The 12,340-nt window shown below is 41.9% G+C and overlaps 1 protein-coding gene across 1 annotated transcript; it reads right to left on the bottom strand.

The window, feature by feature from the left end:
- Positions 1-3,225: 3,225 nt before the first annotated feature.
- proser2 (proline and serine rich 2) lies at positions 3,226-10,475 on the bottom strand. The gene is made up of 4 exons (XM_010741107.3): positions 10,333-10,475; positions 8,579-8,755; positions 4,905-5,229; positions 3,226-4,768 (listed from the first exon to the last, which is right to left on the bottom strand). Exons 2-4 carry the CDS (start codon positions 8,639-8,641, stop codon positions 3,270-3,272), a joined length of 1,887 nt encoding a protein of 628 aa, XP_010739409.3. The 5' UTR covers positions 8,642-8,755; positions 10,333-10,475; the 3' UTR covers positions 3,226-3,269.
- Between the last annotated feature and the right edge of the window lie 1,865 nt (positions 10,476-12,340).

Raw genomic sequence — 12,340 nt, 5'->3', positions numbered from 1 at the left:
CAAGATCAACAGCAACAACAGCAACAGCAGCAGCTGATATCACTGACTAGTCCAACAGCAGCCAGCCCAGCTCAGCGTCTGTCTTTCAGCCTCCATAGAGGCAGTTAGCCCAGCTCCTGTTCTGGCACGACACCACCTCCTTTTCTTCCCGGTGGTCCAAAACTCCTGTGGTACAAACACTAACACTCCCCTGGTGTTCTGAGCTCACAGTCAGGCAGCCCTGCTAACAAACTGAGCTAACGTTAATTAGCAGCAGCTAACAAACTGAGCTAACGTTAACTAACAGGAGCTAACAGCAGCTAACAAACTAAGCTAACAGGAGCTAACAAACTGAGCTAACATTAGCTAACAGCAGCTAACAGACTGAGCTAACATTAGCTAACAGGAGCTAACAAACTGAGTTAACATGAGTTAACAGCAGCTAACAAACTGAGCTAACAGCAGCTAATAAACTGAGCTAACATTAGCTAACAGCAGCTAACAAACAGAGCTAACATTAATTAACAGCAGCTAACATTAGCTAACAGCAGCTAACAAACTAAGCTAACAGGAGCTAACAAACTGAGCTAACAGGAGCTAAAAAAACGGAGCTAACATTAGCTAACAGCAGCTAACAGACTGAGCTAACATTAGCTAACAGGAGCTAACAAACTGAGCTAACAGCAGCTAATAAACTGAGCTAACATTAGCTAACAGCAGCTAACAAACAGAGCTAACATTAGCTAACAGCAGCTAACAAACTAAGTTAACAGGAGCTAACAAACTGAGCTAACATTAGCTAACAGCAGCTAACAGACTAAGCTAACAGGAGCTAACAAACTGAGCTAACATTAGCTAACAGGAACTAACAAATTGAGCTAACAGCAGCTAACAGACTAAGCTAACAGGAGCTAACAGACTGAGCTAACATTAAACCTTAGAGGTGTTTGTTTGTTTCAGACTGAGCTAACATTAAACCTTAGAGGTGTTTGTTTGTTTGTTTGTTTGTTTTTTGTGAGTTTTGTAACTTTCAGACAGAGCCATGCTAGCTGTTTCCGGTCTTTATGCTAAGCTAAGCTAAGCTAATATTTAAATATCGACTTTTTTTCTTTCAGAGAAACCAGAGAAAAGTGAAAATAACTTGACGTGTCAGATCACGTTAGAGCTGTCGACTCAATGAACGGCACGTTCGAGAGTTAATCAAAGAAAAACAGTGAAAAGAGAAAGAAGTGACATTATTCTGTTTAATGATCGACATGAATTCAACAGTAGATGTTATTAAGCAGAGTATTTACAGTCGGAAGGTTTACCAGGCTGTTGTAGCATAGCAGCAACATTCACATGGCCACTAATATTCCCATTTACCACACATGGACGCACGTTTCCTGTGCAGGTTTCCCTACAGAGGAGGCTGTGTTACACAGAAAAGTAGTTATAAACTGTTTGTATGCACCATTAAGATACTTCAAAATGACTGTAGCTGACTACAGAGGAGCCGGAGTCTGTAAACAAAACACAAAAATATTCACAACAACACATATATACTTCAAAAGTGACTGTAGGTGAACTACAGAGGCCGGAGTCTGGATAAAACACACACTAACATACATGTACACATACATACTTATGCTTCTACAACAGTTAAATAACACACTTTAACGAAAGATATCAGCTCCAGAAGGAATAAAAACACATAAGTTAACCCAGGATGTATTTCTAGCCTCTGTGGTTTTAGTGCTTGTGTTTTTGTACAATGCCATGTGCTCGCCCATCCCTAAAGAGCAGTTTGAAAGTATTCCCTCTGCGTAGTAGAAAAAAAAAAACCCACAAACCTCATTCCACAGTCTGTGGTTTGGTGTGGGAGGTTTGTCGGTGGAGTAAAAATATCGTCCAGCTCAGCTCGGCTTCATATCGTTGGAGAAAACCCCGAAGACGCTCCTGTCACTTTTTGTTATAATTCCAGGACTTCAGATTTAAGCCGATATTAGTTTTTTAAAATCATTTTACATCCATTTAATCATTTCAGAAGTGATTAAAATCCCTCACCGAGATGTTCAACAAAAGTGCTAACAGAGAAATAAAAAAAATCACACACACTCACCGCTGACTAAATGTCGGTAAACAAACCAAAAGTTCCCGTGTAACAGGGCCGATAAAGACTTCACAGCCTGTGTACGAACATTAATTTCACTTTGCTGCTTGAAGATAAGCGACACTGTAAAACCGATAACTTAAAGTGGACACACAATGTGTTCTGAGCTTGTTTTCCCAGATTTTTCAAACAATTTGAATTAAATGACTCTATAATTTAATAATTTCTCAAACAATTTGAATTAAATGACTCTATAATTTAATAATTTCTTTTGTTTTTAGACACTTAAATTACTCCATTCTCCATTTTATCCTTGAGTTTTACAACTGGAATCATTTTCTGAGCTTTGTTTGTGTTTATCAGGGCCGGATCAATCTGCTTCAGGGGCCGTGGGGCAAAACTAAATGTTGGGCCCCCTCTCAGTTGGTTTAAATTTCCCAGAGGTCCAGAGACAATCCTATTCTGGGCTAATAACATTTTTCAATAACAAAAATGTATTTTAAATGTTATTTTTGGCATGTTTAAATAAGATATGGCCTCAAAATCTGATAAAAATTTCGTGTTTTAACCAAACAAATTACTTGCCACGTAACCTGGGTACCTTTTGGTTTTTGGAATACCCTGGAGTTGATAATCCAACCTTACTTTTGACATATAAACTCAATAAAAATCTATGTAATCTTTAATCTGGGAGCCCTCTCCAAGCATCTTAAAGCATGTCCTGCTGCTGGAAAAGTTCCTCCTGTTTGTGTAATATTTGATAGAAACAAACACAACCCATAAAATATATAGAATATTTCCATCTTAAAGACGGCATTAAAGGCAAGACCAGAGAACAAATGTTATTTGATTCCCACAGGAAGAGGATGCGCCTTTTTAACAGCATCAATTTGTTCCAAAATATCTGGTGCAGAGGTATAAAATGTCCCCGATCGAAGGCAACATAAAGCAGTTTATCTGTCAAGACTTTTGTCACGGAAACCAGCGGCTGCACGGTGACATTCTTGTTTGTCAGTTGTTTCTTTTATGGCCAGGAAGTGAGAACTGGCTGTGCAGGTCTATCGAAGGATCTAGCTACATTCCTCTGTAAAAGTAGGTCTCTCTTTGCAACCACGCCTCACGTAGATGGGGAAACTTCTAGCATATCACCGCCACCAGCCAGCAGGTACACACCAGAGATTCAGGCTCGACAGGCGTATCAAGAGTCTTTCAGCAGCCCCAGTTTCCTCAATGCCTCCCTGCGTGATTCGTCCGTTGCCCCCCGTCCAGAAAACTGCACGGTGATGCCTTGTGGCCGAAACATCAAGTTGGATCTCCGCTTTACGTGTTCGGGCGATAAGGCTCGCTGCTGTGCTTTCTGGGATGTGACACCGTGGTAGGAGTGCCGAGGAGGTCTTGGGGCTGGAGTTGGAGCTGGAGCTTTGAAGCTCTTTCCAGGAGTGTTTGAAGGGCGATTCAACCCGGCAGAGGGGTTGATGGTTCGACTCTTTCCTCCATAACTGTTCAGCTCAGTGTGCTCTGATCTGGCAGGCAAGGTTTGACTCTTGTCGATGTGGGAGCTGAGGATGTCGGGAAGGTCGCTCCTGGTGACAGTTACGGGAGCAGCGTTCATGACTTTGGTCTTTCCTCCGTAGGTGTTGAATTCACTTGGGTTAGCCAGTGCTGGTGGGAGGATTTTGGGCTCATGACTAGTTGGTGAAGTTGCAGGCTCGCTCCTGGAGGAAAGAGACGGGTGGACCGTGATAGATTTACCTCCATAGCTGTTAAATTCCAGTGAGGTGACCTCAGACGGAAGGGGTACAGATGCTTTGTTTTCCAAAGGAGGTGGATAGAAGTTGGTTTGTGTAATGGCTGGAGACGAAGGACTCAGTTGGGGGGTTCTGTCTTCGCTGCTTCTGAGGGACTCTGCCCGCCGAATCTCAGATTTTCTGTCCACAAGAATCTGGCTCTGATGTGGTGTCTTAACATTGGCTTCAGGTAATTTGGTGCTGGTTTCTGTTGTTGGAGGAACATTGGCCTCCAGAGGTTTGGCACTGGTTTCTTCACCTGTGAGACTCAAAGAGTTGCTGTTAGGGGTGACGAGGAGCGACATACCCCCAGACATGGCTCGATTCCTGGTCAGGCCCAGCTTAGACAGTGCCTCCATCCTGGATTTGTCTGGTGAGGGGTCCTTGAAGGAAATGCTACGTGTGGGAACATTTCGATCCTTGTGCTCCACGGCCTGCTGAGGTTCTACCTGCAGCAGAGGGTGCGACCCTGTTAGATTTGCCAGCATCTGCGTCCGTCTCTCGTGGATGCTCACGTTAGCCAGCGACTGGTTCTGGTGCTCCTTGTTGCCGAGGATTACGCTGATGTTAGCAGGAAAGCGGGTAGGCTTAGCAGAGGTAGGTGGACCCTGTTTAACGTGATGATCGGTGCTGTTGCTTGGGAGCTTTTCAGAATCCAGGCTGCAACGGCGGAGGAGCGTGGAGGGCAGGACGTTAGGGGTTCCATCTCCCTGGTTCTCGGCTATCTTTTGGGCAATCAGGACTGGGGTGGGGATACAGCCTGGAGGGTGGTAGGAGGAGTTGCTGTCTGATGGTCCATAGCTGCCACTTGGTAGGGGAGGGTTGTACTCTGAAGGCAAGCTGTCCACCAGATCACGCCTTGGCTTTATCTCAAAGTGGCTTTCCGGGGTTGGCACCATGCTCTGAAAATCTGGAAGGAACAAATTGCAAAGTGAAAATCTAAAACTAGATGAACAAAATACAAAACATTGTGGCTGGTGGGTTGGGGGCTTGTTGGGGAATCCTGGTTATGGCCTTGCAATCGACAACCAACTGTTGTACGCTACCTGGATTGGTGGGACTGAAGATTGGCTCTCTGGTTTGCACCAAGTCCGGTTCTGGGCGGACCAGGTCAATAATATCTAGGTCTTTAGGACTGGGAGGTCTGGCCAAGAGGGAGTACACAGTGACCCCAGGCTTTGGACTCAAGGTTGGAGGTCCATCAGCCTCTGAGACAGGACCACCACTGCTGCTGCTTGTTGTTGGGGGTTTCACCTGCGCTGTTCTCCCGTCAATCTCCTCCAGACTGTCGTCCAACGAGTCGATAGTCTCCTCGAAGAACTGGATGCACTCCTGCTCCTCCTGACTCAGAAAGTTCAACCCATCATCTTCCTGTAAAAGACATAGGAAATCTTTTTTAGGATGGTAAAAAAAAATGGTTAAAAAAACATGTTTGTTTCTCTCGGGTGATGATTTTAACTGGAGTTATTGTAGAATTAACCTTAGCATACATTCTAAAAGAGTAGCGTGGCATAAAAGTACCAGATTTGTCTCTTCATCGTTGACCCTCATGCTGAAAACCATCCACCAAGACTCCCTCATACAGTAGCAATGTGTACAGACTGAACACAGGCCTGTTTGTTCCTGCATCCCAACCCTCCAAACTTCTTTCCCACCCTATATTTAGCTCAAATGCCCCTCTCTTCTTTTCCCCTCTCTTGCCCCCCTCCTTCCTCGCCTCTACCCCCATCTGTGCTTCACCTCCACGGCTACCTGTCCTGCTTCGCACAGTGCTGCCACTGAAAAGTGACACAATGGGCTATCCAGTAACAGCTCTTTTATTTCTCTCTCTGTGTGTGAGAGCCCGATAAAGATCGAGTCCACCTATTTAAGCCGACCCACATGGCTGTAGGGAAAAGGTAATCCCCTCTAACAATGTGTAATGAACCTAAAAATATTCAGCCACGGTGGACTGAAGTTATTTTAAGTGGCACAAAGAAGAACTACATTTTATTGTTGTAGCTGGTTTGGGTTCCACTTTCTAGCTTTTTCTGGAGCTTTCGATCATCTCCGTTACTCCACTCATGGATCAAAACATCTAGTTAAGTGGACTTTAGGTTAGATTTAGTTAATTCAGTCATTTTGTGAATCAAACTCTACAGAAATGTTTCTTTCTTCTACATGACAAACACAACATTTGTTTAATCTGTACACAAACCCAGATGTAAAAACACAGGTTGCTGTTTTAGGAAGGAACTACAGTCTGGAGCTGGAACTTCTTGGCAAAAGCGAACTCGCCGCGGCTTCCCAGAATCTTGTTGTCACATTGAGGTTGCCAGGGTTGGAGCCACCGAACTTTAAAGCTTGTGTTCGCCTATGTTTCGCAGGCTATAGCTGGATGTAAGTACTGGGTGGATGGATACACGTTTGTTCATCAAGAAACACTCAACTCCCTGTGTACGTATGAAACAAACGTTAGTTTGTACACTTAGCTCAACATCTAGAGAGAGCCAGGCTAGTTGTTTACCTCTGTATCCAGGCTTTATGCTAAGCTAAGTTAAGTAGCTTTATACTCCCTGTACAGACATGCTGACAAAGAAAGCAAAACTGAGTCCTGTAATGTGAAATAAGTAGTTTGTCGTTACAGTTACGGGACCTGAACAACATGCTGTTTGACGGTAAAGTGTTTTGATGGTGGCGGGTCGTGTTTTACTACAATTACAGAGCCACCAAACCGATGGAAGGTGCTTATTTGAGCTATTTCAAGGTGGTGACCTTCAACTTGTGGGTTGACATGGCAAACACGAGTTTGTTGCTGACAGCAGTGATACGACAAAGAGTGCCACAACAAGGCAACTGAGGGCCTCACGCACAAAGACACCTGCAGAGCAACACCCAACTGAAACGCGACACGAGATGAACACGGATGTGCCGGTTTCAGCTCGAGTGAATTATGCCTATTGTCGTGAAGCAGCTCAGGACCTAAAAAACTGCAGTTTAACCGGTTTGTCCGTGCGGGCGCGTTGATAATGAATGTCATCCCCGAGGCATGCGAGGGGATTAAGTTGTAAGGCGGGTGTAATTTCTCAGCGTCCGTGATGACTAGGTGCATTGTGTAAACACAGCACGGAGCTTCAGTGCAGTTTGAATAATCAGTTCATCTGATACGCCGAGTGTGTTTGCCGTGTTTAAGATAACAATAGAACAGGACTGGAGCTATTGACGCAACTAATGATGTGTAATTAAACAAACACGGCAATAAAGCTGCAAATATACCGAGAGCAGGCCGGCTTCATCTACATGTAGATTCTCGTTGGAGTCTGAGAATCCTGGAAATACACCTGTATACAGACAGCTTAGCTTAGCTTAGCTTAGCTTAGCATAAAGGCTAGTCAGCTGGCTCCTACCATCACTTCTAAAACACTATATCTCATTTTGTTTGTTATGTGCTAAAATGTTTCTTGGTCAGGGGAACAGAAACTTCCCTAAAAATACATTTATATGCTAAATATAAAGCTACAGCCAGCAGCTTCTTAGCTTAGCTTAGCTTAGCTTAGCTTAGCATAAAAGCTAGTCAGCCAGCCCCTACCATCACTTCAAAAACACTATATATCTTGTTTTGTTTGTTATGTGCCAAAATGTTTCTTGGTCGGGGGAACAGAAACTTCCCTAGAAATACATTTGTATGCCAGATATAAAGCTACAGCCAGCAGCTAGTTAGCTTAGCTTAGCTTAGCATAAGGGCTAGTCAGTCGGCTCTTCAAAAACAGGTTTTTATCTTGTTTGTTATGTGCCGAAATGTTTCTTGGTCGGGGGAACAGAAACTTCCCTAGAAATACATTTGTATGCCAGATATAAAACTACAGCCAGCAGCTAGATAGCTTAGCTTAGCATAAGGGCTAGTCAGTTGGCTCCTAATGGCTGTTTGCTCTGTACCAAAATGTTTCTTGGTCGGGGGAACAAAAACTTCCCTAAAAATACACTTGTATGCTATATAAAGCTAAGAAGCCAGCAGCTTCTTAGCTTAGCTTAGCATAAAAGCTAGTCAGCTGGCTCCTACCATCACTTCAAAAACACTATATATCTCGTTTTGTTTGTTATGTGCCAAAATGTTTCTTGGTTGGGGGAACAGAAACTTCCACTTGCATGCTACAGATAAAAGCTACAACCAGCAGCTAGTTAGCTTAGCTTAGCATAAGGGCTAGTCAGTCGGTTCTTCAAAAATATGTTTTTATCTTGTTTGCTATGTGCCGAAATGTTTCTTGGTCGGGGAACAGAAACTTCCCTAGAAATACATTTGTATGCCAGATATAAAGCTACAGCTAGCAGTTGATTAGCTTAGCTTAGCTTAGCTTAGCATAAAGGCTAGTCAGCCAGCTCCTACCATCAGCTCTAAAACAAGCTATATCTTGTTTGCTATGTGCTAAAATGTTTCTTGGTCGGGAACAGAAGTCTTCGGTAACCTCGCAGTGTCAACACGATGGTTCCAGTTTCCAGTTGTTATGCTAAGCTAAGCTAAGCTACTAAATTTTTATTAAAGTTTCAAACTATTTGTGTGAAGAGGATTCAGAGTCTGATGAATAAACGCTCCGATGTTCATAAATATTCATTTGTTCAGTGCTGCAAACTGTTTCCGTTAGCAGAACGTTTATTAAGTTAGTTATCTCGTGACTCCTCAGGGTTCTCACCAGCGTGATGTTCGAGTACAACGAGAGCTCACATCTAACTTTTAAATACTTACACCCGCTCTGGAGTTTTGGCCAGCGCCCCCGTTGACCCCGTAGTGTAGCTGACGGAGGTCCATGGTGTGTGAGGGTCAGAGGTCGGTCATGGAGGGTCCGATGTTTATGGGCGGCGCTTGGACAAAAACCAGAATCACATCTCGCTCTGAAGAATCATCTAATCATCAACGAAGAGCCTGAAGACACAGAGGACAGAGTCAAACAATGCTCCAACTGACGGAGGTCAGTCAAGGTCAACAAGAAGCGTTCAAGTCTTCAACTTAAGACTATAAAGTACTATCGTTATCGAGCTAGTTTGAACTATTAATACAGTTTGGAGGGGTTCAATCTACGGTTTAAGCCCCTCCAAATGTTCACAAGATAAATCTGAGATGATTAATGGAAGAAGAAAAAGGGAAATTTTGCTTTTTTTGTGAAATTTTGGAAAGTTTGAGTCTGTAATTTATTCAAATAAAAGTGTAAATGTGTCTTTGGTGGCTCGAACACCTGAAGGAGCCTCGGCTGAACTCTGATTTTCTTCTAAAGAGGTCGTAAGACGGTCAAGAACTGCTGGTTTAATCATTAACAATGCACTGTATGCGGTCATAAACCAAACAGGAGTTTCGTCATGTCCAGAGTCGCACTGCAGTAGTGTGAAGTGTAAACACCGCAGTACAAATACCTCAAAACGATTACTCAAAAGTACTCGGTTACTTTCCACGCCTGCTGTACAGACACACCTGACGGACGAGTAAACCTGGAACGGAGAGAGCTGCAGAACCGGCTCCTGAGGCCGAAACCAGCGAGCACATTCCTCTGTAACGCTGTCCTGATAAAAAGACGCCAAGAGAAACAGATGAAGAGACGAGAAGCCGAGGCGGAGATGTATGAATGAGTCTGCAGCAGGAAGAGCTTCATTCACAGCAGGCAGCGGCTGAGGACGGACAGATGTGGATCCGTTTGCTCGGCTCGGTTCTGAGACTGAGAGCATCTTTAAATGTCAAAGTCTGACCCTCTGTTCTGTTTTCGATCGTTCTTTTGGGTTCAGTTAAACTAAAAAAAGTTTTGATTGAGTTTAAATGTTCTTGGATCGACACAGGAGTCACTTTGACCTCGTGTTGGTGTCGTTTCTAGTTTCTTTTGGGTTATTTTGTTGATTTGGATCCAACAATAACGTCACATTTCATCATCAAACCATGAAATGTATTAATTCATCTCAGGTGTTCAGTAATAACATCATCATGTTTCCATAAGTCTTGTGTTTTGTTCTGATCCACTATTTGCTAGTTTTAGATTTTCTTCAGGTTATTCACTGATAGATAATTATTTCTTTTATTATTTAATTTCTTCTGGGTCATCAAACAAAAAAAGTTCCACGTGACAAACTTACCTCAGTGTTAAATCATAAAAACAACAAAAAATATCAGAGTTTACGACATCCAACCCTGCAAAATACAAACCTGGTTTTATCCTGACTTATTATTTTTGGTCCATTTTTGGATTATTTTTTAATCTTTTGATGACTTTGTAAAGTTTAATCTACAGAAACTCTAAACTCATTTAAACTGATTAGAAATCAACTTCTAACACTCGATCACACACGTGTTAATACTGCAGAGTCTTTATGACAAATCACATATTTAAACATGAACATGCTGCTTTGTTTTTACTGTATCACATCAGATATTTTAATAATTAGAGATCATAAGTAGGACAGAGTCACCTGAACTGTGCAGCCTGATCAGAGAAATATTAAAAAGTTTGACTCGCTCACCTTCACAGATTTTTCATCTCAAACTCAGCAGCTCGTTTTTTTTTTTGTTTTCATCAAAGTCGGACTTCTCCTCCTCGCGCGTCCCGTTCCTCTTGGAGAGCTCCGCGTGCGTAATGACACCACGACGGCGCGTTACGCACCGGTTAAAGAGCTCTGAGGAGACTCCACCCACCGCCTGCAGGAGGGTGTGTGTGTGTGTGTGTGTGTGTGTGTGTGTGTTGTCATTCAGGTGTGTGTGTGTGTGTGTGTGTGAGGTGACTGTAGTGACACAGTGGAAAGTTATCTCACTCACACACCCTCCTCAGAGTTTCACTAGGACGCCTTCAGGAACAGTCGGATACTTCAGCTTTGTTTGTTTGTTTGTTTGTTTGTTTGTTTGTTTCCATCTGACTCAGATTTTAGTTTCATCCTAAAACACCTGTAACAAAGAGATCTGAGGTAAATATTAGCTGGTTATTTATTTTAATTAAACCACAATAAAAAAAAAAAATCCACGTTATGATCTTTATTCTTTTGACAGATTTCTGCACTTTTAATCAAAAACTGACAGAAATAATAATAATAAATAATATTAAATAATAATATAAACTCACACAGTAAATTCAGTTCTTACACCAACAATAAACGTCTGGACGTGTGTCATCTCTGAGTGTTTGGAAGGATTTTATACTTTTATATTCAGTGTTAGGTTGGAAGAGTTTGGACGCAGCAGCACTGAGAGGGTGGAGAGAGTTTCACATTGAAAAAGGGGAAAGCAGAAAGCTTGTTGTCCAACATGGATAAAGATGAAAATATAAACTTTAGCTGACAGGAAATCTATATTTTATCTGTACTTCATATTATGTTGGTGCAAGTCGAGTGTGTGTGTGTGTTATGTTATGTTATGTATGATATTACCTGTATGTTACAGAATGTTATGAAGCCCAGTGACACATTGACATCAAATCACATTTAAATACTTTCCTTTAGTTTATAATGCTGCTGAATTTTTTACCTGTAATCGAGTATTTTTACTCATTTTACTTCAGCACAAAATGTGATTTCATTGAACTCAATCATGTGGAACCTGCTGACAGAATGAATGTGTCCACCTCATGATGTAACGAACGTCACTGCAGGTGTTACTGAGACACTCAGGTGTTAGTCTGTTTGCTGTGTGCGCCCCCTGCTGGCTGCAGCCTGTCAGCTCCTCCCTTCACACTGTGTGCAGCTTGTGATGATGAATCCTTTGAATATGTGGCCCGTCAGGATCTTTGTGAAGGACTGAGTCTCATCCTGAGGTCCATTTAGCGTTCTGGAGCCTTCAGTGTGTCACATGGTCTTCTTCAGCAAATGTTCTGTAGCCATGGAGGTCAAAGGTCACCCAGGCTTTAGTGTATTATATATAGTATAATATTTAATATTGTGTGACATCAGGACGGCGGACTGAGTTTCTTCTTAAAGATTTATTATTTATTATTCATGTCTCATGTTCAGCTGTTGTATTATTTCTCTCTCGTGTCGTCAGTTTGTGATTAATGTCACAAATATTCACGTCAACAAAAAAACAAACCAGTCCTGAGGGAGAGTGACACGGTTTGTTCGTCAATGAGTAACAGATGCATAAGTGAGCTCATAACTGACAGACAATGAAGCCGTTCATTCATTCAATCATCACACTTATTATAATATAATACTGTATTTTTAATGTTAAAGGTCAGACTTTTTATTTTATTATGTAATAATTATAATTATTATTGTGTATTTTCATTTGGATTCTTTATAACAACATAATGCCCTTTTATAATAATACATTTCTTTGCTCTGTGAAGTGTAACTAAGTACTTTTACTCATCTGAGTACAGATTTAAGAGTATTTGTACTGAAGGGAGATTTATGTGACTTTACAAATCATCTTTAGTAGTAACAACATTTAAAACATTTTTAGATGTTCTGTTTTCTTTTGAATTATTTGAATTTTCTGCATTTTTTTTACAAACAAAACAACCAATTATTAATAATTATTATT

The sequence above is a fragment of the Larimichthys crocea genome, chromosome X (genome assembly GCF_000972845.2).
Source record: "Larimichthys crocea isolate SSNF chromosome X, L_crocea_2.0, whole genome shotgun sequence".
Classification (NCBI taxonomy): domain Eukaryota; kingdom Metazoa; phylum Chordata; class Actinopteri; family Sciaenidae; genus Larimichthys; species Larimichthys crocea.
This window is presented reverse-complemented; position numbering and strand designations above follow the sequence as displayed.